Source organism: Pogoniulus pusillus, chromosome 36, assembly GCF_015220805.1.
Source record: "Pogoniulus pusillus isolate bPogPus1 chromosome 36, bPogPus1.pri, whole genome shotgun sequence".
In the NCBI taxonomy this organism is placed as follows: domain Eukaryota; kingdom Metazoa; phylum Chordata; class Aves; order Piciformes; family Lybiidae; genus Pogoniulus; species Pogoniulus pusillus.
The window spans coordinates 9,184,150-9,207,854 of NC_087299.1; the positions used below are offsets into that span (position 1 = coordinate 9,184,150).

General features: G+C 43.9%; 2 protein-coding genes and 1 long non-coding RNA gene across 5 annotated transcripts in view; 2 read left to right on the forward strand and 1 right to left on the reverse strand.

Moving 5' to 3' along the window:
• Positions 1–170: 170 nt before the first annotated feature.
• On the forward strand, positions 171–5,345 carry RBP7 (retinol binding protein 7). Its single transcript, XM_064171734.1, has 4 exons — positions 171–1,902; positions 4,150–4,328; positions 4,584–4,685; positions 5,004–5,345. The coding sequence occupies exons 1-4, from the start codon at positions 1,830–1,832 to the stop codon at positions 5,052–5,054; spliced, it is 405 nt and encodes a 134-aa protein (XP_064027804.1). The 5' UTR covers positions 171–1,829; the 3' UTR covers positions 5,055–5,345.
• Positions 3,578–6,621, reverse strand: LOC135190385 (uncharacterized). Its single transcript, XR_010308504.1, has 3 exons — positions 6,539–6,621; positions 5,420–5,580; positions 3,578–3,669 (listed from the first exon to the last, which is right to left on the reverse strand). It is a non-coding gene; the product is annotated as an uncharacterized LOC135190385 (long non-coding RNA).
• A 1,037-nt stretch (positions 6,622–7,658) lies between these two features.
• UBE4B (ubiquitination factor E4B) overlaps positions 7,659–23,705 on the forward strand; it is a 37,977-nt gene continuing 21,930 nt past the window's right edge. Inside the window, exons 1-8 of one of the 3 annotated variants that reach the window (XM_064172373.1) lie at positions 7,659–7,949; positions 13,440–13,626; positions 17,132–17,267; positions 17,996–18,083; positions 19,530–19,674; positions 20,455–20,683; positions 21,144–21,551; positions 22,386–22,499. In XM_064172373.1, the coding sequence (XP_064028443.1) occupies positions 7,926–7,949; positions 13,440–13,626; positions 17,132–17,267; positions 17,996–18,083; positions 19,530–19,674; positions 20,455–20,683; positions 21,144–21,551; positions 22,386–22,499 (1,331 nt within the window). In that variant the 5' untranslated portion in view covers positions 7,659–7,925. The remainder of the gene's footprint in view (positions 7,950–13,439; positions 13,627–17,131; positions 17,268–17,995; positions 18,084–19,529; positions 19,675–20,454; positions 20,684–21,143; positions 21,552–22,385; positions 22,500–23,705) is intronic. The other 2 variants (XM_064172371.1, XM_064172372.1) reach the window with 2 other exon arrangements.

A 23,705-nucleotide genomic window follows, 5' to 3' on the forward strand; every position in this document is an offset into this window, starting at 1 on the left:
TGATCTTCTTTGGAGTCATAATGCATCTGCAGATATTCTGCAAACAAAACTGAGGCTTTATTTTTGCACCACTGTGCTTAGTTCTGCTTTATTAAGAGAGCACAGAGCTCTTCCGCCTCACATGAGATTGAGACTGCAGCAGCAGCAGGAACCACTTTCTCTGCTTCTCTAATGAGGCCATACCATTAATGGAATGTGTTAGATGCTGAATGATGCACAGCAGTGACGATGGAAGTAAAAATTCTTGCCACAAAAAGAAAACTGGGAAGTTTGAAGGGAGAAAGAAACAAAGCACTGCGGGATGTGACCAGGTGTCCTGGGCTGAGCTAGAACAGAACTTACTCTGCTCACTGATTCTACAAAGAGTTACATAAGCAATTATTTGACTGAGGCTTGGAATAGTAATCCTAGTTCTCTTCTAAGTCTTCATTCAGGCTGAAGTACTGATTTTTCAGAAAGCAGCACCACATCCCAGACAAGCTGCATAACCTTAATGTCCAATTAAAATCTCATATCCAGGCTTCTACACAGGCCTTACCCAAGTACTGAGCAAGAGCCAGTAGCATTACAACAGCGCTTTACTACCACAACCTAATAACAAGTTATGGGTGAAATGTTACTATTTGAGTCCAGGGGAAATATCAATTTGCATTTCTCTGTGCCATTCCTGGTTTACTATAGGTTAGAGAACAATATCCTTCTACCAACAGGAAACAAGTTTGACGTCCTCATTTCCGACTCGCATGATTTTTGTGAGTCATGTAGGGCAAACTGTCAGCTTCAAAAATGTAGCTAAAGTTCAGGGAAACTTAGTTTTCTCCTCAAAATATCATCTTTGTATTCAGCCTAACCCAAGTCAGTAAGTAGATAGATGTAGTAGTAGTCACAGGTGAATTTACTCCTTCAAGATTCAGAATTAGAGGTTGCCTTTTCATTATGGTAGCAAACTCCTTGTGCATCACTTTGGGGTTTTCCAGGCATTCATCCTCTTTCCCATCTAGGCAAACTGATTAATAAAGAGCTGCACAAGTGGGATCAGAGATCAGGCCTCTGGATCTGCTGTCTCATGTCTAACTGTTAGACTTTCTGTCAGGTAAGGCACCTGAGAAACCAAAGGATTTTGTCTATGTATATTTGTTTATCTAGGCTAGAATCCACAGCATTAAAGAAAGAAGAGCAGAAAGAGGCAGACTGTGCTAGTGCTGAGAGTCAAGTCAGAGAAAATGACCACAGGAAAGATTTGTCTTTCACGTTTCTAACCACAAGATAACAATGCTGCCTGCTATTCGCTCCAGACACAACCCGAGAAGATACAGCACTTTTCTTTGCTACTGTGTCATAGGTGCTGCTTTAAAACCTGCTGATACTGCTCACAGTTTAACAGTCAATCCTGTCTGCTCAGATACAGCAGGTATTTACAGGGAGGGACCAACTGCTCAACAAACATGCAGATTTCAGACCACAAAACCACAGACCTCATGGTGCAGAGAATTTCTGCAATGACAAAATCTGTCCACGATTCCGAGTACACAAGATGGACACAAACACTATCAGCCAGTTTTCAGTTTGCATTGTGACTCTTGGGCTATTAACATTTGCTCCACACCAAGATTTCAGAAACCGTGAACTTTTCCCTCCAATGCAGCTGGAGCTGTTCTACAAATACCCTCTCACCTATTGGTCCAGCAATTAGGACTCTTCCCCTCCATCAGAAGGGCTCTGGGGTGTAACCCACCCACAGTCTGCCTTATATAAAGCCTGGTTGGAAAACTGTTTCATTTTTGGCTTTTGATCAGAGCTAGGCTGCATCTTCCTTCTCCAGTCTGACAATGCCTGTGGATTTCAGTGGAACCTGGAACCTTATCAGCAGTGACAACTTTGAAGGGTATATGGTGGCCTTAGGTAGGTGAAAATATCTGATCCTGTTCTTCCTCCTTTCTCCTGTAAAGATTTAAAGTCTGAGTTCTTCTAAAACCCAGATATTGATGAAGCTTTTTTGACCCCAAAACCCACATAAAATCTTTGTGTACCAATGAATAGACAGCATTAATCATACTGTATGTAGCCTGGCACCCAAGTGTCACTGCAGCCTTCAGGGCTTTCTCAGCTTAATACTTGTTAAAAGTATTTTTTGTATGTAGTTCTCGAAGACAGGAAAGAGCTTGCCCTGTTCACTCAATTTCTCTTGGTTTTGCACATAAACTTGCAGACCTTATGTCTGGGGTAACAAATAACAACAAAAACAAGTGTTTGTGTATCTGCCACTTCCAGGCAGGTGTTTAGTGTAGTGTCACTTTAAACAGGTTACAATGCTTCTTGGATCACTGTAACTCCTTGATAAGTCTCTTTGACTGTCCCTTTGCTGGAGAGCTTGAAGCTAACCTCTTACCCTGCTCAGATCTTTTACAGAGAGAGATTAATGGTGCTTTAATGGGGAATTAAAAACATCTTGGCTTATTAACTTTCCTGTACAAAGCTCAACACAGGTTGTGCCAGCAGGCAACCTTATGTGCTGCCTTCTCTTCTCCCTGCCTCTCACACCTTGCCTTTTTGACTTGTGTAAACTCAGGACCAGCAGTGTCTCTTGCTGGTTATTGTACAGACAAGTAGAGCAAAATCAGTTTTGTGGCTGTATCTATGCTGGGCAACCTACTTAAATTGCCTGGTTGGCATCCTTAAGGTGGGGAAAGAACCATTCTCTGTTTTTAATGCTGCTGTGTTATCGATTAGGAAAAAAGGGGGGAAAAAACAATGCTCCCTTAATGAGAATTTTTTCCTCAGTTTGCACACTGAAGTGACACTTAAGTTGTTCATGTTCTCAAATGGAATAGAGTCTGTCTGTTCCTTGATAATAAATAAACATTGTACAACTAAGTAAAGAGCTTTGAAAAAATAAAGATATCTCTTAATCTTGTGAAACATGCAATTTGTTTTCAGTGTGTCACTGGGGGATATTACTTAAAAGGCAGTTCTGTGGTGATTTACAACTTATCTTTAATTACTCCTGCTGAACACAACAAGGACTGAAACCAGTATTGTAGAGCCAGAATGACAAACCTTTCTGCCAGGAGAAGTTAAGTGAGGAGGGTAATAATCTGATCAATTGAGTATCCAGAGGGTTAGGGATGAGGACAGGACTAGTCCAAGACTAGCTCGCTCTTCAGTATCTACCTCTATCTAAGTTTGTTATTTATCCAGCCTTAAAACCACGTTAAGACTTACTGGGTATGGCTGTTGCCAGTAGTGAATTCAAGCCCCTCTATACTAAAATAAAGTATGGAAATACTTTCCATACTAAAATAAAGTATGGAAAAAAGTGACTGACAGATTCCAGCACTTTTGTAATGCATACAGTAAGGAAGTTCCACTTCAGACAAGTCATATGGCCCAAGGCACGGTAGCTGAACACACCCTGTCATGACCACAACCCCAGCCTGCATGAAATGGGAAACTGCTAGTGGTCCTAGAAAAAGTTTTAATCTAGGTGATGAAAGGAATTAAATTAATTAACATACAACTTTATTTTACCCATCTACCTTCCCAAACCCCTGATTCTGAGCATGCTGTTGGGATGCAGTGTAGTTCACTTGCCTGATGGATAGTGATGACCAAGAAATCCTTTGACATGCGTCATGTCTTCTGGTTGCACTTAATAGCAAGTGGCATGTCCTGAAAGCAAGCCCAAGTAATTAAATTTAGGACTGCTCTTCATTTTAATTTATTTAAGGTATAGGGTGCTGGCAGATTTCTTTTGTTAATACACACAATGCCTTTCCTCTGCCAATGGATGAGAATAAGCATCAACTCTTCCCTCTAGCTAAGCAAGGGGCAAGGCTGAGAGCAAGCCTGGGGTGTTGGCGTGTGGGAAACTAACTCTTCCCGACTCCTAGAAGAACTCTTCTGACCCAAAGGCATAGAAATCTTGCACAGGACTTGTGCAACAATTGAATAAGTTGGTTTCCAATCAGTGAAATGTACAAGAACATGATTTGATCTGTGTTACACATGCTTTAAACAAACCAGCCCCCCCCAGCCCAAACCACAAAACCTTGCGTAGCAGTAAGGTGAAGCTAAGAAATGCTTCTGGTAGTAAAAAAGACAAGTCCTGGCTGCTGATAAATACTCTGACCTTTTTGTCTCCTGCCCAAGGTATTGACTTTGCAACACGCAAGATAGCAAAAATGCTGAAGCCTCAGAAAGTGATCAAGCAAGATGGTGATTCATTTTATATCCACACCACTAGCACCTTCAGAGACTACTTGCTTGAGTTCAAAGTTGGAGAAGAGTTTGAAGAAGATAATAAAGGCCTGGATAACAGAAAATGCAAGGTAAGAGTGAATAAAATCAAGAGGTGGTGATCAAAATTACAATGCTATGATCAATCCAGCTAGTTGAGCTGAAAGTTTCAAGAATACAGTTTGTAATGCAATGCAGAAGCAGGAGCCTGAGTTGCAGAGAAGTTTAATTTCTCCCTCAGGAGTAGTATTTAGGCCTTCTTTTATCCAGGACAGAACAACGTTGTCAGAGCATATTGCAGAACTGAGACAAAGACCCACAGAAGCACTTTGTTTCCTCCTCCACAGAGCCTAGTTACCTGGGAAAATGACAAACTGGTGTGTGTCCAGACTGGTGAGAAGAAGAACAGGGGCTGGACACACTGGCTTGAAGGGGATGACCTCCACCTGGTAATTACTTTGCATTTCTACTAATTCTGTTTATGACAAACAAGGTTTAAAATGTGGCCATGGTGTGCACAAGTTGTCTTCTAGCTCTGTAGTGTTTGTTATGGAAAGTATATAGAGAGCAGAGAGTACATCCTGCTTTGATTTTATTTGAACTGAAACAACTTAATTGTTTCACTATTAGGTACAGTTAAATTCAGAGTGTTAAGTATAGCTTCTTGGCGTGGCAGCAGAGAGGCGATCGGTGGGATCTGTGTTCATGTTTAGGAGCTGCTTCTTTGATTGCCATATAAATCTATACCCTTGCTTGTATTTTTGCAGGAGCTTCGTTGTGAGAATCAAGTATGCAAACAGGTCTTCAAGAGAGCCTGAATGTGTACTGGTTCCTACATGGAGAGACAGATACTTGCGGGAGACTAGACATCATCCTGTCCAGTGCTGCCTCTACGGACAAGAACTGTTGCCTTGTACCTATTAATCTAAGTGGTCTGACATCTCTGGCTCAGGAAATAAGTCTGCTGTTGCCAGTACTGAAGATCTCTTTTTTGCTAATAAACTCCTCAAACCAAAAAACCACTAGCCTTCTTTACACATTTAGGGAAATGTTGGGGGCAGCAAAAGTAAAAGGCCTGGTGTTTATTCTATCAATCCTGACAGTCTTTCCTGTGAAAAAATAAAAATAAACTTACTGTTACCCTGTTTTTCTAATATAAATAACATTCACATAGCCAACTTACTGTCACATCTCACAGCCAAAGCCACACAGGCTTCCCGACTCCACTAGATGGCATCTCCGGGACGTGCTGCATCTTGCTTACACAGCAGAGGTTCCTGACAACAGTGTTTTAAATGTTGCAGACACTCTCCACGGTTTTTAAGCTGTGCACTCCAGTAAGATCTGAAAAGCAACCCAGAGAGGGAATGAGGACCTTAAGAACTCTGCTAGCACAAAGACCCGAATGAGAAATCAGAAAAATGCGACCTCAGAAAGCTGTATGACTGAAGTGTAACAATTCATTACTAAGGCTGATGCTAGGAAGTCTTTAAGTGCTAGAAATACAGAAGTTATCAGCAGTGGCATTGCTTTTCTTGTTGCTGCCTTCCTACTTCAAACTGTGGGTTTAAAAGCAGGTAACACAACGTGGAACTCGCTTGAGGATGAGAAAAGATACTCCAGTGACAAACTGCTTCTCTTCATTTATATATGAACCAATTCACATGCTTTCACAAAACACAAATCAAACACCTTGAAATGAAAGGTGAGAAAAGAAAGGCAGCAGTCACTTGTCCTGGAAGCAGGCAAAATCTCCTAAAAAAAGAGATTAAAATGGACTCTCTTGGTCTGTTCACTTACTGTTTTCTATAATTATGCCTTGGTGCTGTCCCTTGTTCAAACAGACCAGTGTGCTTTCATCTTAGGAACATCCTCTTGTCCCCCTTTCATGGGATTCTTCCACTTGGTGAGTCAAACTCAGTGCACTGCACATAGCTGTCTGCTGAGATCTTATTGGTAGTTACTTCATCCTGGGGCAAAAATCTGCTGGTGCAACTCTTTTTTTAAAATTTGTTCTCTTCCAAACCAGCAACTTCTCCAGATCCTTTTCTGTTTTTTGTACCTACATGAACTACAACTAATCAAACGAGCTGAGTGGCAAGTGGACACCAATTCAAAGTGAACACAGGCCTTGGCTAGTTTGGTTTTTTTGGCTGAGTTTTGAGGGTGAGGGAAATGAAAGAGGAGGAAGAGATGAGTATCTTGCACAGAACCATAATTCTGTGATATAATGAAAGAACTTGGTGCAGAAAAGTTTGTGTTTTCACACAAAAGGGAAAAATAGTTCAGGTTCAAACTGTACCTAGAACAGGCTAAGGCCCAGTAGTCACTGATCACCCAAAATCCCAGTGTGGTGAGGGTTGGAAAGGACCTCTGAATAACATCTAGGCCAAACTTGGTGCTAGAGCAGGACGACCTGGAATGAACAAGAGAATCACAGAACTGTTTAGGTTGGAGAAGACCTCTAAGATCATCAGGTCCAACTGTCAACATCGTCATGGCCACAAAAACATGTCCTGAAGTGCCATGTCCACACATTCCTTGAACACCTCCACAGATGGTGACTCCACCACCTCCCTGGGGAGGCTGTTCCAACACCTGACCACTCTTTCAGTAAAGAAATTTTTCTTGATATCCAATCTAAACTTCCCCTGGAATGCATCCAGGTGAGGTTTGAATGCCTCCAGAGACAGACTCCACAACCTCTCTAGGTCACCTATGCCTGTGCTCTTCCACGCTCAAACCGAAGACTTTTTTCCCTTACCCTTATGTGAAATCTCCTGTTTGTGCGCATTGCTCCCTGGCCTGTCACCAGACAGCGCTGAGAAGAGTCTGGCTCCATGCGCCTGGCACTCACCCTGCAGCATTAAGGGGATTCCACCTCAGTCTCCTGCAGGTTGAACAGCTGCAGCTCTCTCCCTGTGCCTTCAGATCATACCACACCGCAGTGCTGCCCCAAACGCTCGGCACCGAGAAGCAGGCCAACACTTCGGAGAAGCGAGGCACGTGGAACCCGCTCAAACGGGAAGCCTCCAGCGGCCTAAGCCAGCTCGTTCCCTATCTGAGGGACCACTGCCGCCCCGGGCAGCGGCGCCGCTGCCCTCAAGCCGCTCTCCCCTTCCCGCGCACCGCCGCCCCCGGCCCCGCCCCAGCTCCGCCTCCCGCCTCGCGCCCGCCCCCGCCCCTCGGCGCCCGCCCCGCCCCTCCGCCTCGCCCCGCCCCTCCCGCCCGGCCCCGCCCCGCGGCGCTGCCATTGGCCGGCTGGGCGCGGGCCCGGCATGCCCGGCTGGGTGCGCGGCGCCGGGCGGGGTCACGTGATCCCGCCCCAAGATGGCCGCGGCCGCCCTCTTGTTTTGATGAATAATCTCTGCGCGGGGCAGGGGCCGCGGGGCGGGCGCGGGCAGGGGCCGCGGGGCTCGGGCGGGCCGCAGCAGCCGGGCAGCGGCTCCCTCTTGGCCGCCTCGGGGATCGGCGGCAGTTGAGGCGCGGTCGAGCTGCGGGTAGCGGGTCGGGGGCGGCGGCTGCGGTGGGGCCAGTTGCCGGCGGGCGAGGCGCGGCGCGGCCGCCCCGGAGATGCCCTTGTGAGGCGCCCCGAGGGGCAGAGGCGACAGGAGAGCGCTTCCTCGGAGCTGCCCCTCGGCGGGGCAGAGGAAAGCGCCCTCCCTCCGTTCACCATTAAGAGGAAGGCGATGGAGGAGCTGAGCACGGATGAGGTGAGCCTGCGGGGCCCGGGGCCTGAGGGGGCGAGGTGGAGGCGCTGCCGGGGGCAGCCGAGCCCCGCGGGGGGAGGGCACCGGGCTGTACCTGGGCCCTTTTCCTCACCCCAAGGTGAATCCCGTGCGTGGGAAGGAGCGTTCTGGAGCGCTCTGTCTTTGCCCAGTGTCTGTGCTCGATGTTATTCGTGTGCCTCCTTTATCCGCGCTGCCCCTGCCCTGGGACCCTCCGGCTGGTCGATGGGGTCGAATTGCTTCTTTTCTGGTTAATTGTTTGTTCTCTGTTTCCATCTGCCAGGTAGTCTTTGTCTGGAGGATGTCTCCTTTCAGTGTTGAACGCTAGGCGTGATCACTAGTGCGTGATTAAAAAACCCACCCTGCTTTCTAACAGAGTGAAACGCTTCGAATCTTGCTTCCATGCAAGAGCTCTCCGTGCTCTTATATTTAATGTCGTTTCGTCTTGGAGCAGGCTCACCAATTGTCTGGGTTCTTTGATTTACTTCTGTTTTTATTCAACCTCTTATTCTTTCACTGAAGAGTTAACTGTGTCCTGTTGTGGCAGATAAACATCTGCCATGGAATGAAGTGAACTGTTTGTTGCTTTCTCCTCTCAAAGGAGGACTTTTTGCTTTTTTAAAACACAGGCTCAGTTCTTATGTTTTGCTTTATGTTGTAGGGCTCTGAAATGGATTCTGACGTGGTGTTGAACAGGGTATAGGGAGTTTCCCACTGTTCACTGTAATGCCCACGCTGTGTGCAGCTCTGTATCTCCCCTCATGCCTTCAAAAGAGTATTTTCGTATTGTAGTGTGCTGCCTGTGCCTGAAGTGTCCTCTATTGGACCAGCTGCAGCATAGGCTCGTTGCTGTACTGACACTTCAGGAGCTATACTCCCTGTACTTAGGCTCCAGGGAGAGCCAAAAGAAGTCATTTTAGTTCTGGCCCATATCTTCCAGTGGGACTGTAGAGCAGGGTGGCAGCTGTTAACACTCAGGTTTACATCCCAGGATAGGAGATGTTTTTGGTGATGTGGTATGTCATGATTTAGCAATCCCACTGTGCTGTGACAGGAACAAGATAGTTCATGACAGGAACGAGATAGTTCATGCTACTGACTTGATGAAATTCCTCACAGTTCATGGAAACATTGAGAAAATGGTTACAATTGTGATGCTGAGAAGAGTGGGATTGGATGCTGCTGTTGTAATCTCTGCTGTGGAAAAGGCATCTTTAAATTTATAGGTGTTTTTCATGAGTACTTTGTTTACATGCAATTATTCTGATTGTTAAACTGCATCTGGTTATGAGGTGTTTTATGATTAATGTCAGAGTGATTTAACCTATGTAAGCTTGTCTGTGTCACTGCTTCAGCAAATTCCTGCCATCGTCAAAAACACTGCATCATGGAACTGAGGCTGCAGAAAACGAGTTCTCCAGCAGGGACTCATCCACCTTTGCTGGCAAAGTGTTGGTCTGAAGTGACTCAAGTTTTTCCATGCCTTCCTAACACGGTTCAGCTAGGGCCAAAGCTGACTGGTCTTTTAGGTGATTGCTGGAGACAGCCTTCTATCACTTTAGGAGAGTCACACTGTCACTTTTTATTGCTAATGTGCCCCTCCTTGGAATATCAGAGCCAAGTCTTTTAATTTTCCTCCACATCTCCACTTGACTCTGATTTGGTGCAGTGGACCCTAGGTCAGAGGTGAGCCAGCACAAGGTAGCGCACAGTGAGAGTAGGGACTGCATGTTAAAAAAGAGAATCAAAGCAAATGTGGGAGAAAGTGGGAAATAATTATGTGAACATAGCATCTTTAAGCATTGACATGATTTTTGAGTAGCTTAGTGGTTTCTGAGCATAGCCTGTGACCAGTATCACCAGAAAATGGAGCATTTCTTATGTCAGTTGAACCTGCTCTCATGAATACAAGAAAAATAAAACTATCCATTCAAATGACCTTTTCTTTTACAGATTTGGAAGTCTTCTGCATTTGTGCTAGAGTAAAAGACTTCCTCTAGAGTATCTCTAAGCAGTTGCCACTAAAAGCGGATGTTGATAGAGGATTTCTTTTTAACTGGGCGTGTGTGAGCATGAGGGGCCAATCTTACTGCTTGTGTCTCTACTGATCTGCTGCAAAATTAAATTACCAAAGAACTGTCTTTAAGAGGGTGCTGGGTTTGCATTCTAGTGTGTCCAGCTTACAGTGTTTTAAGAAGTCCAGTAAGATCAAAAATATGCTTCTGAAAGTCACTAATCAAAGCCCTAGTTCAGATGAGTCTGGCAAAACCTGTACCAATTAAAAATCAATGTGCTACTGCCATTCAACCAATTAGATACATTTTTAAATCAGTTTTTTCAGTTGTATGTTGTGAAGCTGGACTCTGCAGGGAAGATGAGCATTGTTTGGGCCATAACCTGTGTAGTGCACAGTACCAAATAGTTTGTCACTGCTAGGTAATAGGAGGATGTGCAACAGCTTTGTCAGGTGTCACTGCTGCCAATACTTGGTGCTGAAATCAAGGGGTGGGTATTGCTGAGCTACCCTAGCCTTTCCTAAGGAAATACTCTAAAAGCCCCAGTTTCTTCATGGTCATTTGGAGAGTCAGTCAGTCTGCAGGGAGAACAGGTCACTTGGAACTCCCACAGCTCTAATGTAGATTAGTTGTGTTAGCTGAAGTCAGCAGGTTGGGCCCTCATTTGTGTCTAGTGCTCTGCAAACAAGCTGCATCTTTTGAGTCCCCAACCTGCCTTCCCTTGTCTTGATGCTGTTTGGTCTTAAGGCACAAAGGAATTAACTGGGTAGAAGAGGTGAGGAAGTTTTATGCTGTGTTCTCAAGCTTATCTTTCAGCTTTCTCCTTTTCAAGCACAGAATCTGTTTTTCACTCTCTCAGTTAAAACTTTCTGATCTCCAAATCGAATTTCATGTCTGTGATAATTTTGTGTAAACCTAGAGGAAAATCACACCTCAGGTTAGCTAGGAACCAAATCTGCTCCTTGAAGGATTACTGAATGTAGCCTCAGCTGTGAAAGCTGTCTCTTTCAGTGGGAAAAAAACTTCAGAGTTTATTTATACTTTAATGTTACTTTGTCCAGCAGTAAGGAAGAGAAGTGTTAATTTGCCTCCCATCCTTAAAGAGGCAGGGTAGAATCTCCTATTAATGGTACTCTTGGGTAAATTGCATTTAGCTTACCTATAAGTAGCTCAGTGTCTGTGCAGATTGATTTAGTCCCTGCCTTTTCCAGAACTATGTTCAAGGCAGGTTACCTTCTAGGAGGTTGCTCCATAAGATGGATTGTTGATGGATGAAGAGTGACAAATACAAGGCAGGAAATTTGTCTTGGTGTCCTCCTGTTTCAACAGTGATGATTTCAGCTGATTTTGCTGTAACTTTGGCAGGGATCTAGCCTGACACTGTAGATGGAGGAATGCTGAGTGGTAGAAGTGACCTCAAATATCTGCTTGAATCTGGGAGATGAAGAGAGGTTTTGTGCAAATCATACCTTGTGCAGGATGTGACCTTGTTTGACTAACCAACATGTCACTGTATTTAAGAATAAATTGGTAGATGTTATTAACCATGCTTTCTTCTCAAGTATTTCCATCCGAACATCAGCTTTGGACCTAGCTAGTAAGAATGAACATAAACAGTTGTGGAAAAGGTTCTCATCACATTGGTTTTTCTTCCTTTTACATAATTAATCTTTCTCCTTTGGCCACTTCTGCACGTATGGGCTGTTTGTGCCTGCATTTCTTTTTCCCTCTGTTCTCCCCTGCCATTCCTTCATCCTTCATTCCTGCCATTCCCATCTGAAAGCCCAGATTAGTCAAATGGTAAGGAAACATCTTTCAAAGCCTTAATTCAACCCCCTAGTTCAAAGCTATTTCAATTCAGCTAGCTTGCTTTACAGGTAATGTTTTCACACAGCTTTGTGAGCTGTGACCACTTCACTGGGGTTCAGCAGTAGGGAACATGGACGTGGGGACACGTAGCTGAGATTTGCTCAGGAGTGCCTCTGAGGGGTGAGGTAGTTCTGTACTGTTTTTCAAATTAGCAGCTGGAAAAAATAAGATGTAAGAAACAAGTGGGGGAAAAAATCACATATTAAAAGCCTCAGACTTTTCTGAGCCCCTAATGTGTACGACTTCTACTTATGGCAAGGCTAAGCAACTGCTGCAGTAAGCTCCCTGTTTGACTTGGTGGAGAGATGAAGACATTCTAATCACAGCCTTAGACTCTAGCTTGAATTTATTTTCTAGCTGCCTTCCATGTTCATGTGGTGACACCTGTCACGGAGGGAGATGTTCCAGACACTGTTTTCCCACAGTTTTTGAAGTCTGATTTAATTTGCTCTGTTCTTCTTCCTGTTGGAGTAGGTTTCAGAGGCCATTAAATGACTGCAGTAATGTAGGATAGACATTACCTTGACACAAATCTTTTGTTCACTCTCTCACTTGCTTGGCAGTTCTTTAGGATTTTGAGCAGAAATGAAAACTGAGACTGTGTACAGTGCTTGAGTGTCGTAATGCAAAAGAAGGAATAACATGAATTGCTTGTTTTGGCAGGAATGGAGACCCTCAAATATATATATGTATATATATATCTATATCTCCATCCTCCTGGGTCTATTTTGAGCTGAAGGTGCGAACTTTAGGAGCACATCCTCTGAGGCAGCCTGTGATAACTACTTTGTTTTCTGTTTCTCATTTATGCTTCGACTTTCCCTTGAAGCTCTCACAAGTGCTGAAGTTTATTTTGTCTGTTTATTGCTCATGTGTAATATTAGTGTTATGCAGTCCACTGATTTTACTAAATGGGTTCATAACAGTTTTCTGAAGTCAGATTTTGAAGGCAGATGCTTCTCTGTCTTATTGGTGACTGCAGTAACTGTTATTTAAACTCTGTGTGGTGAAATGGCTCCAAGTGATAAGAGGATGTAATTTGCTGTCTGTCTTCTCAAGGTGCTTCTGCCCAGCAGATGAATTGTATATTTTAGTGTGGTTTAGATTAACTTGGTTAACAGTGGTTGCCTTTAATAACTGGATCTTCTTTAGCACTGTTGTTTTTATTGGTACCATGGTGTGAAATTAAGGCAAAGGTCATGTTTATATTGTCCCTTTTATCAGACGAATGCATTTTGTTTCATCAAGTGCCAAAATAAGTGGGCAGGAGCATTGCAGGTTTGAAATGGCTGAGCAGTAAATGTTAAACGTGTCTTACACAACCATTCAGGGGACAAACACAGCATTGTCCTGTGCAGATGCTCTTCTGAGGCGGCAAATACATAGTTCAAATCTAGAGGTGAGGAAGATGTTGGTATTGTCTCATGGAGCAGAGAAGCAGCAGCTTCATTTAGCAAGTTACCAAGTGAAGCTTCTCTCTTTCCAGCTTCACAGGAGTGAGGGTCCCAGGGGCAGCCCTGAGGGGGAGGTTGTGGTTGGCTGTGAGCAAAGTGACTTCTTGACTTGCTGTGGTTTCCTTTGCCTTGTGCAGATCCGTCGCAGGCGCCTTGCCCGGTTGGCGGGGGGGCCATCCTCCCAGCCCAGCACTCCGCTCACCTCACCGCAGAGAGAGACCCCTCCGGGACCACCTGTAGTGGCACCAGCCGCGGGGCCATCCCACAGTCTAGGCCTAAATGTCCATAGCATGACCCCAGCTACCTCTCCAATTGGTGCATCAGGTAGGTTGGTGCCTTAGTGCCAAGAGTTGCTGTATGTCTGCTGACAGTTCTGCAAGACCTCCTCTTCGGAACACGAGCACCACTGCTGCTGTTTCTGCCCTTGGAAGTTTCCAGAGAGAAACATTCTCAAGTGATGGGTGAAGCTGCTTCTCAAGGTCGTTTTCCAGATAATAATTGCCATCTAATAAGATATATGACACTATTAGATAAAATATGTATCTGTGCTGATAGGGGTTAATAGTAACAGAAGTAAACAATACAATAAGCTGGTTTCCAGGTATCAGTAAACTAATGAGATTTAAAATATGGGGTACCAAAGCTTCAACTTTGTACTGCAGTTTAATGTGACAGAGCATTAAAGAAAAGAAAGCCACTCTGTCAAGGTGACAGGGGAAAAAAAACTTTCCACTCTTGCAACACAGTTTGTATTGATTGGTTTCTAGGTACATTTTCACAACCAGTCCCAAGTTCATTTCTGATCTTTAATTACTGGCATTTGGCACAATTAAAAATAGTAGGCTGTGACTGAGCACTGTCAGTGTAAAAGTAAAATGTTTGCTTTCTCCTGTATTTTGCCACTGTGCTATTTCCTGGAGTGACTACAAGGTAGGATCTTTACGAAAGGTATTTCTTTCAGAAGATCTACTGAAATCCAAGGGAGAAAGCATGGCAGGTTGGGAGGGTTGCTCTGTAGAGAGGTGAAGACAGTATTCTTACGTACAATACACTCCTGAGCTAAAATAACTGGTTCTGATTTGAAGCTGAGTGTCTTGGAAGCCAGAGCCAGTTGCCACATTTTCCACTATTGTGATACTTGCCTGAAAACTGATACTGTTTTGCATGTGGTGTTACTAAGCTAAGAGGTTCACAAAACCAGTCTCAAAACAAGTGTCAAGGTTATTTAAAATAAGTTATTAACACCACAGGATCATTTAGGTTGGAAAAGACCCAAAAGATTGAGCTAAATCATTCAATGTCTTTATATTGAGGTGCCCAAAACTGCACACTGTTCTAGAAGCAATTTCTAATAACGTGGTGGAAATATTTTTCCAATGCTCTTTGCTAAGCATGCAAAATTCTTTATCTATTTACATATTTGTTTTCTGAAACGTCTTTTTTTTAAACCCTATTGGCATTTAGGGTAATTTATAGCTTAAAACCTGTGATTTAATGACAGTGCTGTTCTCAGACACTTAGAAGTGACTCCTTCCTGCTTATTTCATAGTGCTGTACCCAAAGCAGGACAGAGAAAAGCTATCAAAAGCACTTCCTGAGAAAAGCTCTTTGCAGATGGAATTTAACACTGTGCGTTGTCCTCATGATTGTAGACAGCAACACAGAAGCAAAGGTGACTTGTTTTTTAAGAGCAGTGCAGAGGTCACTTGCTGTTCACCAGGCCTGTGGTTACATGACTGTTTCAACTCATCTTAGGTCTGACTCGTGCTGAAAGAGGTATTTTTCACTGCCTCTCTCTCTCCTGTCCTTAGCAGCTGTGTAGTGAGGTGGTTTATGGCCTTAATGCAGGTCAAATCTAACCCAGAAACAATAAATGGTTAGTTTTAAAGTGATGAGGTCCTGATCCTACTGTTTAAGCAATAATGTCAGCAGAGCAGGAGCTGTGCAAGCATGTACCTGAAGGCAGAAATGTTTGTGTATCCTGGTTTGAAATGGTCAGGAAGCTAAGACCTAAGAGACTTATGTTTTAAGAATTCATCTTTTGGTAGCTAATTCTGCTGAGCAGATTGACCAGAAACAGCAGCACCTAGGGCCAGTAGAGTGTTTCACAGAATCAACCAGGTTGGAAGAGACCTCCAGGAGTTTGCTTCCTACAAGCTGTTCATTGCAGCCATTTAACAGTGCATGTCTCTTTCACACCAGAGGAAGGTCTGTGGTTAAACCTCCCCAGCTGATTGTCTGCTGTATTTATTTAGCACAAACAAAGACTCAGCTAATGCTGTGTGGTTTGCAAGAGCTCCTTTGAGCAGTAGACTAAAATGACTGTAGAGAACTTTAATTCATTTGGACATACAGAGAGCAGCCCAAGCAGAACAGTGCCCTTGTAAGCATCCAGTTTTCTGAGCAGTTGCATGTCATGGTGAGGTCAGAGTTCCACATCAATTTACTGGAAAATATCACCATTTTTTTTAATGTGTGTTTTGAAGATACTTTGGAGAGCCCAAGTCCAGCCTATCAGTGACAGTTATACATAATGAGAGTCTGATCTTCTAATGCTGCTCTCTTTGCTTTTGTGTTATGTATTCCTTTTTTACAAAGGCAAACTGGAATTTTGGGTGTCAGGTATTTTTCTTTATTGTGTACCTGATCCAGCCAAGTACAGATGGAAGTAAATCCTGAAGGATGTGCTGGGAAAAGGTAGTAGGTAGGACAGTTTGCTTGAGGAGTGCTGATAGTGAGTGCTGCAGTCTAACTGTTAAAATACAGTGTGACTGCTTCTAGGGGAGGTTTTTCTGCCTTCTGCAGTTCTGTACTTGTAAAAGGGATTGTTTCAGATCTTGAAAAGCTATGGGAAGCTTGCTCACAAACAAATTAACTGTGTCAAGGAGCATAATCCTGATCTGTTCTGTTTTGCCGTCCCCACTTAACTTCACAGTGTGTTCCCACCTCAAACATGGGACAAGTTTGCACTTTTCAGTAGCAGCATGAAACACAGCCAGTGCTGGAATTTAAAAATAGGTTGTCAGTCTGGTTTTACACTTCTCACTGGAAACCTAATACCCTTTGGGGAATGTCTTGTAAACTACAGGCAAAAGAACCCAAAGGAGTGCAATTCACTGCTGCTTTCTTTTTAAACAGCTAGAGGAATAACAGCTTTTCTCCTGCTCCTTCAAGGGGTCTTTTTACTGACATGCAAATACCTGATATTGATACAGTTGCAGTTTACACTTACTGCTGTTTTCTAGTTGTGATTTCAAACAGTGTCACCGGGCACAAATTTTAGGGATAGACTACACTTAAGAGCTCTCTGTAGCTGTTTGTAGAACTCATTCAGCTGCCATTGCTGTTGCATTCAAGGTTTTTTTCTGGATTGTGTGGAATTAAGTGTGTGACTTCCCTCCTACTGTGCTAGTATCCAACTTCTCTTCGTTGCAAAGTCTTCATTGAAGAAGCCTTCATTGCAAAGTGAAGCCCTCTGTTCATATCCTGCACATTGATATCACATCAGCCCTAATCCAAAGCCATTCTATTGCTCTCTATTTGCTGGTGGTGTGCTTAGTGTGTGTTGTTTGGGCTACTTGGATGCAAATTCAGGTTTGTTCTCTGTGGTAATGCAGGTAAGAATTCCTATATGACTGCTGAAAGGGGAGGTAAAAAAATGTCATTTTCTGTGGTCAAATGTGTATATTATTAACATTTATTTCCCAGTGCACTGCCAAGTGCTGAAGAGCAGGATTGGAAAAGAGAATTTCCACTTCTTTTGCATCCAGTAACTGTGGAGTGCCTTCTCATCTCTCTGGTAGTGATCTTAGTGGTGCCTTTTCTCTAGGAGTAGCCCACCGAAGCCAGAGCAGCGAAGGAGTGAGCTCACTCAGCAGTTCTCCATCTAACAGCCTTGAAACTCAGTCTCAGTCTCTCTCTCGGTCTCAGAGCATGGATATTGATAGTGTCTCCTGTGAGAAAAGGTAAGAAGTGCAGCTTGTGTAAGCTAGCAAGCACTGCTCAATGCTAATCACACCCACTCAGAGGGGGAAGTGTCCTGCCATCTCTCACTTCTAGCTGTGCCAATGCAGTAGGCTTTGATGCTTAGAACTGACGTGCTCTTTAGACCACTGTAATGCTTTCTCTAGTCTGGTTTTAATGGGGATTACTGACCTAAAGCGGTAAAGACAAAGCATTACCTTAGACATTAAGTGGTGAACATGTCTAGTGGGAGTAATTCAGCTGTTTAAAAAGAAGAGGTGATGGAATGTGACAGCTGTGCAGTTTGTATTGCCTGCTGAAGAAATTCAGAATTCTTCCTTGCATTCAAACTAATGAGAAGCATTAATCAGCTAATGATTTTAATTGCTCCTTGTGCATATATGGCTGTTCCTGTTGCACTGTGCTTTCTCTCTGCTGCTTCAGTCATCATCTGGACACTAGGAGGAAGCTCTTTATTTTGGGGATGGTGGAACACTAGAGCAGGTTGCCCAGGGAGGTGGTGGAAGCCCCATCCTGGAGACGTTCAAGGTTGATGGGGCTCTAAGCAACCTGATCTAGTTGGAGGTGTCCCTGCTTACTGCAGGAGTTTGGACTGGATGACCTCTAGAGGTCCCTTCCAACCCAGTGCATTCTGTGATTTTGTGATCTTACAGAGGACTCTGTGGCTTTCTACAAGTTAATGACATTCTTCTCTTATTTCCATTTGCAGTATGTCCCAGGTAGATGTGGATTCAGGAATTGAAAACATGGAGGTCGATGAGAATGATCGAAGAGAGAAAAGGAGTCTGACAGATAAGGTTAGTCTGGCATATGTTGGCACCAGAGTGCAGGAGTGATGCAGAGCTGTGGCTTGCAGTGAGTTCAGTTACCTCCATATTTTCAGCCACCCCTCAAGTGTCAGCTGTAAACAAGTTCTGGAAAGGGAAAAAAACATCAAAAGTGCCAATATCAAAGCTTCGTTTTTGTTTATTTCAAACTGGGTTACTCATAACATCTGGAAACTCTGAAGGAAGTGTTTTTGTTACATATCCTACAATGAAATGACCTGTTCATGCCCAGCTCCTTTTTTAATACGCAGTAAGCCTGCAGAAATAGTTCTGCAGACACTTCTGAAGATTGTTGCAGCTAATTTATATAGCATTTAGAGGTCAGTACTGCTTTAGATGTTATGTTTGCCAAAGCAATGCTCTGTAATAAGATTTTTCTTAATGATATTGTAAGTAAATAAAGAGTAGCTATCAAGGTTTAAACAGATGATAGAAGCCTTTAAAGCAGAACAAAGCAAGCGAGTACAAAGGTCGAATTCACTCCTAAAATTGTTCTCTTTGTCATTGCATTTTAAGGCCCATGTGGAATAAAGCCATAAAGAACTGGGACATCAGTGTAGCGGAGAGAAGTTTCTACAACAACTCTTGCAGTGCTCATTAGGTGTCTTTGTTTATTCCTGCACTGTCAGTAATAAGGTCGGTTGGTAAAAGCCTGGCTTAAAGCCATGCGGCAATAACCCTGCTGCAGAATCCTTCCCAGTCAATTCCTAGCTGCAAATCAGGCAGTTGGACAGCTTGCATTGTGCTGCTGTGAAATAAATAGCTTGGAATCAAGGACAATCTTGAAGAGGGGGATGGGGAACAGTGGAAAGTAAAGCTTTGCAAACCTAGTTCAATTCCTCTTACTCATTCGGAGATGCCATAAAGTGAAGTGGTTAGGATACAGCATGGTCCTCATGAGCAAAAAATGTTCTTGCTTGGCTGTCTGCACTGGAAATGCTGTCAAGAGTAAAGCTTTCTTTGCAGACATAGGAAAGGAAATAGATTTGTAAGCAGGAAAGACATGGGGCAGCTCACTCCTTCCTGTGCTTTCATTTTTGCAAGAAACTCTTAACATGCACAAGAAAAGATAGGAATCCCCACCTTGCTCCTGAAAACAGCCATCAGATCAGAGGGATCTTGGCTGAGTTTCTCTTCCTAGCATAGGTTTTGAATGAGATTTGGGAATTTACTTTCTGTTGGATTTGTAGGTTTCTGCTACATCTTTTCTGCATCTTCTTAGTGTTTCTTCAGGTTTTCTTCCTGAATACCCTTGGAGCAGTGTATCAGAATTGCTTCTGCAGTGTGCAAACTGCCACTGACAGTTAGTCCAAGGCTGTTTAAAGAAGACCTGCATCTGTTTGTCACTTGATTGGTACAATTGCAAAGAAGTTGACTTACTTGTTTGGTGGTGTTTTTTAACCCCCTTCAATGAAGGAACCACTGGCTGGGTCTGAAGTGTCTGAGGAGCAAGCTTTACAGCTGGTCTGTAAGATCTTTAGAGTCTCTTGGAAGGACCGAGATAGAGATGTTATCTTCCTGAATTCACTCTCTGCCCAGTTCAAGCAGAACCCAAAGGAAGGTAAGTATCAGAGCTGTTACTTGGATTGCTTCAGCTGAGTGCTATGTTCCCTACTCTTTATTTTGAGCTTCCTCTCTCTTTGCTACAATGCCAGAGCCACCTACTTGTGGTCTTTGCTCCATTTCATGCAGCAGGAAGTGGAATCCCCAAAAAGGAACATGGGACCAACTGCTCATAGCCCCAGTTTTAGCCACTTGCTGTGCCGGTGGTTGGCTGTGTTTTCTGCTGGCAAACCGAGTGGGCTGACCTTGTGGTTTTGCTGGAATCACTTTTCCTTGGGAGCCTTTTACTGAATTCATGAGCTCTCCTGATTCACAATAGACATTAGGAGTTCATTTGATAAGAAATCCTGATTGTTTTGTAACAGATTCTATTTTCTACATCAGCTTCAGCTATGACCAAATCCAGAGCTGTTATTTAGTGTGTGGGGGGTGTGCACGAGGTTTTTCCTTTCGTTGACACAACTTGCCCAGCTCTGTAGCAGAGTGTGGAAAATGAGAGGGGTGAGCAAGAAAACTTTGATGATCAACAACAACATTACATCATCTGTTATCTTTTGTGCTTTCCATAAGAATGGCATTTTTGTGTAGCTGTAATTGCAGAGCCCAGTGAAGAGGGCTGGCTAGAAATAGCAATGCCAGTCTGTAGGTTTTGCCAAAAGAAACACTTAAGTCACAGAAGTAAACTCCTGTTCTTTCTGATAATGTTCACCTCTCTGAGCAGTGTGTAGATGAAGGCAGCAGATGAGGATGCTAACTCTCTTCTCTTTTTTCTGAACAGTGTTTTCAGATTTTAAGGACTTGATCGGGCAGATTTTGATGGAGGTGCTGATGATGTCCACCCAGTCAAGGGATGAAAACCCTTTTGCTAGCCTGACAGCTACATCACAACCCATTGCTGCAGCTGCCCGATCTCCTGACAGAAGCCTGATGTTAAACATGGGCTCTAACCCAGGAAGCAGCCCTATGTTCTGTAATGTGGGCTCCTTTGGCTCCAATTCATTATCCAGGTGACTTCTGATTATAACTGAATACTGATTTCACTTGAGTATTGACTGGTAGACTAGAAGAGGGAGAGACAGGCATGGAAACGCCCTGAGAACAGTAAATTGATTCTTCAGTTCTTCCCTGTGTTCCATGTGAATGTCTCTGCAGTTCACCTTTTTTCATCACATAGCCATGGTTAGAAATGTATTTGCTAGCCCCAGAGCCGTGTAGCTGGTTCCTTCTGAGATGTACCCCTAATTTGCATCAGTCAAGGCTATGACTCACAAGTGTGCAGATTGTGATGTAGTTTTATTCAACATTAGTAATAGGAATAACATCTGTAAGCTGCAGAATTATTGCTGAGAAGTCATCAGAAGGGCAAGGACTTCTCCTGCTCATTTGATCTTTTCCACCCTGTGTCTGCACATCCTAAATTACTGCTTTGTTTTGTGTTTTTTTCTTTTTCCCCTGTAACTGGTTTAGTCTCTATGGGACTAGTCCAGCTCCTACTACCAATTTCACAAGCTATGTACCAATGACTGGTTCATCTCTTACCCCACCAGCCAGTTCAGTTGCCAATACATCAGTACCTTCCAATACTGTCAGCTCTCACCTCACAGCAGCAAGCCCTTCATGGACACAGCCTTCCTCTCCGAGGTACCGGCCATACACTGTTGCCCACTCTGGAGGCTTTTCAGCTTCTTCCATGCCGCGTTCCTTGAGCATTGCCATCCCATCTAGTTCACCAAGTCCTCCAGCCGTGGCTGCGAGCCCTCCAGCCACGCCAGTCATCCCATCCAGACAGAGACCCACAGCAATGGGTCCGCCTCTGTTTACTGCTTCACCCAGTGCCTTGCGCAGGCGTCCTTTACTGACCAGGATTCCCTCTAGGTATTTGGCAAGTGTTTCGTGTGTGCTGTGCAGGGTGTGGCATAACCGTGCAACCTGGAAGGACTTCTGTTTGTGCTGAGCTCACCCTACTTACCCTCAGTTGGTTTCTGCGTTTTGGTTTGTGCTAATATGTTGACTTCCTAACAAGCTGTCTTTGCCAAAATGTTATCCCTGCTTCTGCCAGCATTTGAAGTGCAGTGTAATTCCCTGAAAGGTAGCAATACTCTTCTAATGCTTTCCCATCCATTCCAGTTAAACTGCAGCTTTCTGCTCAGTTACTACTGCTGGAGAGTAAACCAAACAGACCTCCTGCTTAGAAATGAGTTTTCTCAGTAGGGCTTTAGTTGATGTGTTGAAAGTTGTTACTTGCTGGACCGTGTTAGCTTTGATTCCCTGGTGCCTGGATTTAAATTACAGATCAGCCCATTCCAGTATGCCAGGCCAAGTACTCCTGCATTTCCTCTGCTGGCTGCTCCTGCAATCCCCAGTCCCTGCAGGAGGGAGAAACGAGCATGAAAGGATTTGAGACCATTTCTTTAAAGTTCAGTAGCCTGGATTTGTAATCCTTATTATTTGGTCATGTCCAAACTTTCCCACTTTAGCTGTAATTTTTATCAGGTCTTAAAAAGTCTCCTAAAATGTTTGGTTTGTGAAGGTGTGATGGTTTGTGTGCATAACCCATACAGCATGTTAGGCTAGCTCTGGTTTACTAACGTGGAGCTGTCTGTTGTCTGCATGTTCAGAGAAGATGATTTTTGGCAGACTTGCAAAGCAAACCTACCATTTACTTCTGGCTTAAACCATCTGATGGGCTTTTTCATTCTGTTATGGTAGTATATACGACAACCCTTTCTCCCTCCTCCTCCTTGCCGTTTCTGATGTGTCTGAGGACAGTAGTGATGAAGAAAATGAAGATGATGATTTTTCTTGTGTCCAGTTTGGGTCCAGGTATTGGAGAAAAGAGAATGTAACCTGCATGTTTGGGTGCCTAGGAACTAACAGTCTCTGTAGTGCCAAGTGTTCCTCAAAGCAATTTGGGAAGTGACTAAAGCAAGGAGATGACCTGGCTGGGTTTGAGGGTGGTGTATAAACAGGTGTAACGAGTGCTGGTTAGTCAGCTCTTCTTGGGAGAGATGACTAAGATGAAGTGAATGTTAATCATGCTGCCTTTTAGTTTAATGGGCATGGGTTCTGGAATGATGCTCAAGTGGAACTCCTCATTGACTGCATGAGTAGAAGGGATATTATTCACCCGTGGCTGTACTTTAAAGCCAGTGCTGCATCACCTGCATGTTTTCCCATCAAAAACGGGGAAACGCTGACAAAGGTTCACATATAGGAAAAGATGCAGTGCCCAGCAGCCAGCTGGTGCAAGCAGCATGACACTGCTGCAGATTGAGTGCTGTCTGACAGGATGGCTTCTCAAGCCTGTCAAGAGAGTGTACCTGAAAGTTTTACCTGCTGTTTGGACGTGGTAAATAGCAGAGGCTGATGTAGTTTGAACAGCTGAGAATGGAGAGGGAAGAGCAGACTATTTCACTGTAAAACAGACACAGGAGTTGTACAGCAAAGCCTTTGCGTTGGTGTGTCTTTAAGCTACATGAAAACAAAATAAGAGCTGATGTTAGTGAGTTCTGTTTGGAAGCTGTGCCAGATATGCAAAAAGCCCTACAGAGCACTGGGGAAAAAACACTTCTGGAAATGTGAAACTGGGCAGGACCTTCTCAGGTTTTACACTGCCTTGCAGAGTGATGCTGCAGTGTCTTGGCTGATAGAGTAGTAACCCAAACTGGAGGAAGGAATCAAAGTTTTATATTGAGCCCCACATATTTTAGGGAGACTATTCTGAAAAGTTACACTTCTGTGGTCTTGTTAGTATCCTGAACATTCCCTATCAGCACTCAGACACTTAAACTGGTAGTAATTGTGAGGTGGTCTAGGTGGCCATTTAGCCTAACAGGGCCAGTTAGAATTTGCAGGTGTGTAGGGGAAGTTTTAAGGACTACATGAATGTTGAGCATCTGGAAGGAAAAGAGTTCCTCCAAGTCTTGCAGTCCTCTCTCAAGTATTTTAGTTGTAGTAAAAGTCAGGAGAAATCTAATTGCTTGAGCCTTCTGAAACCTAAGGCCAAGTCTTCATGGAGTATCTTGTGGC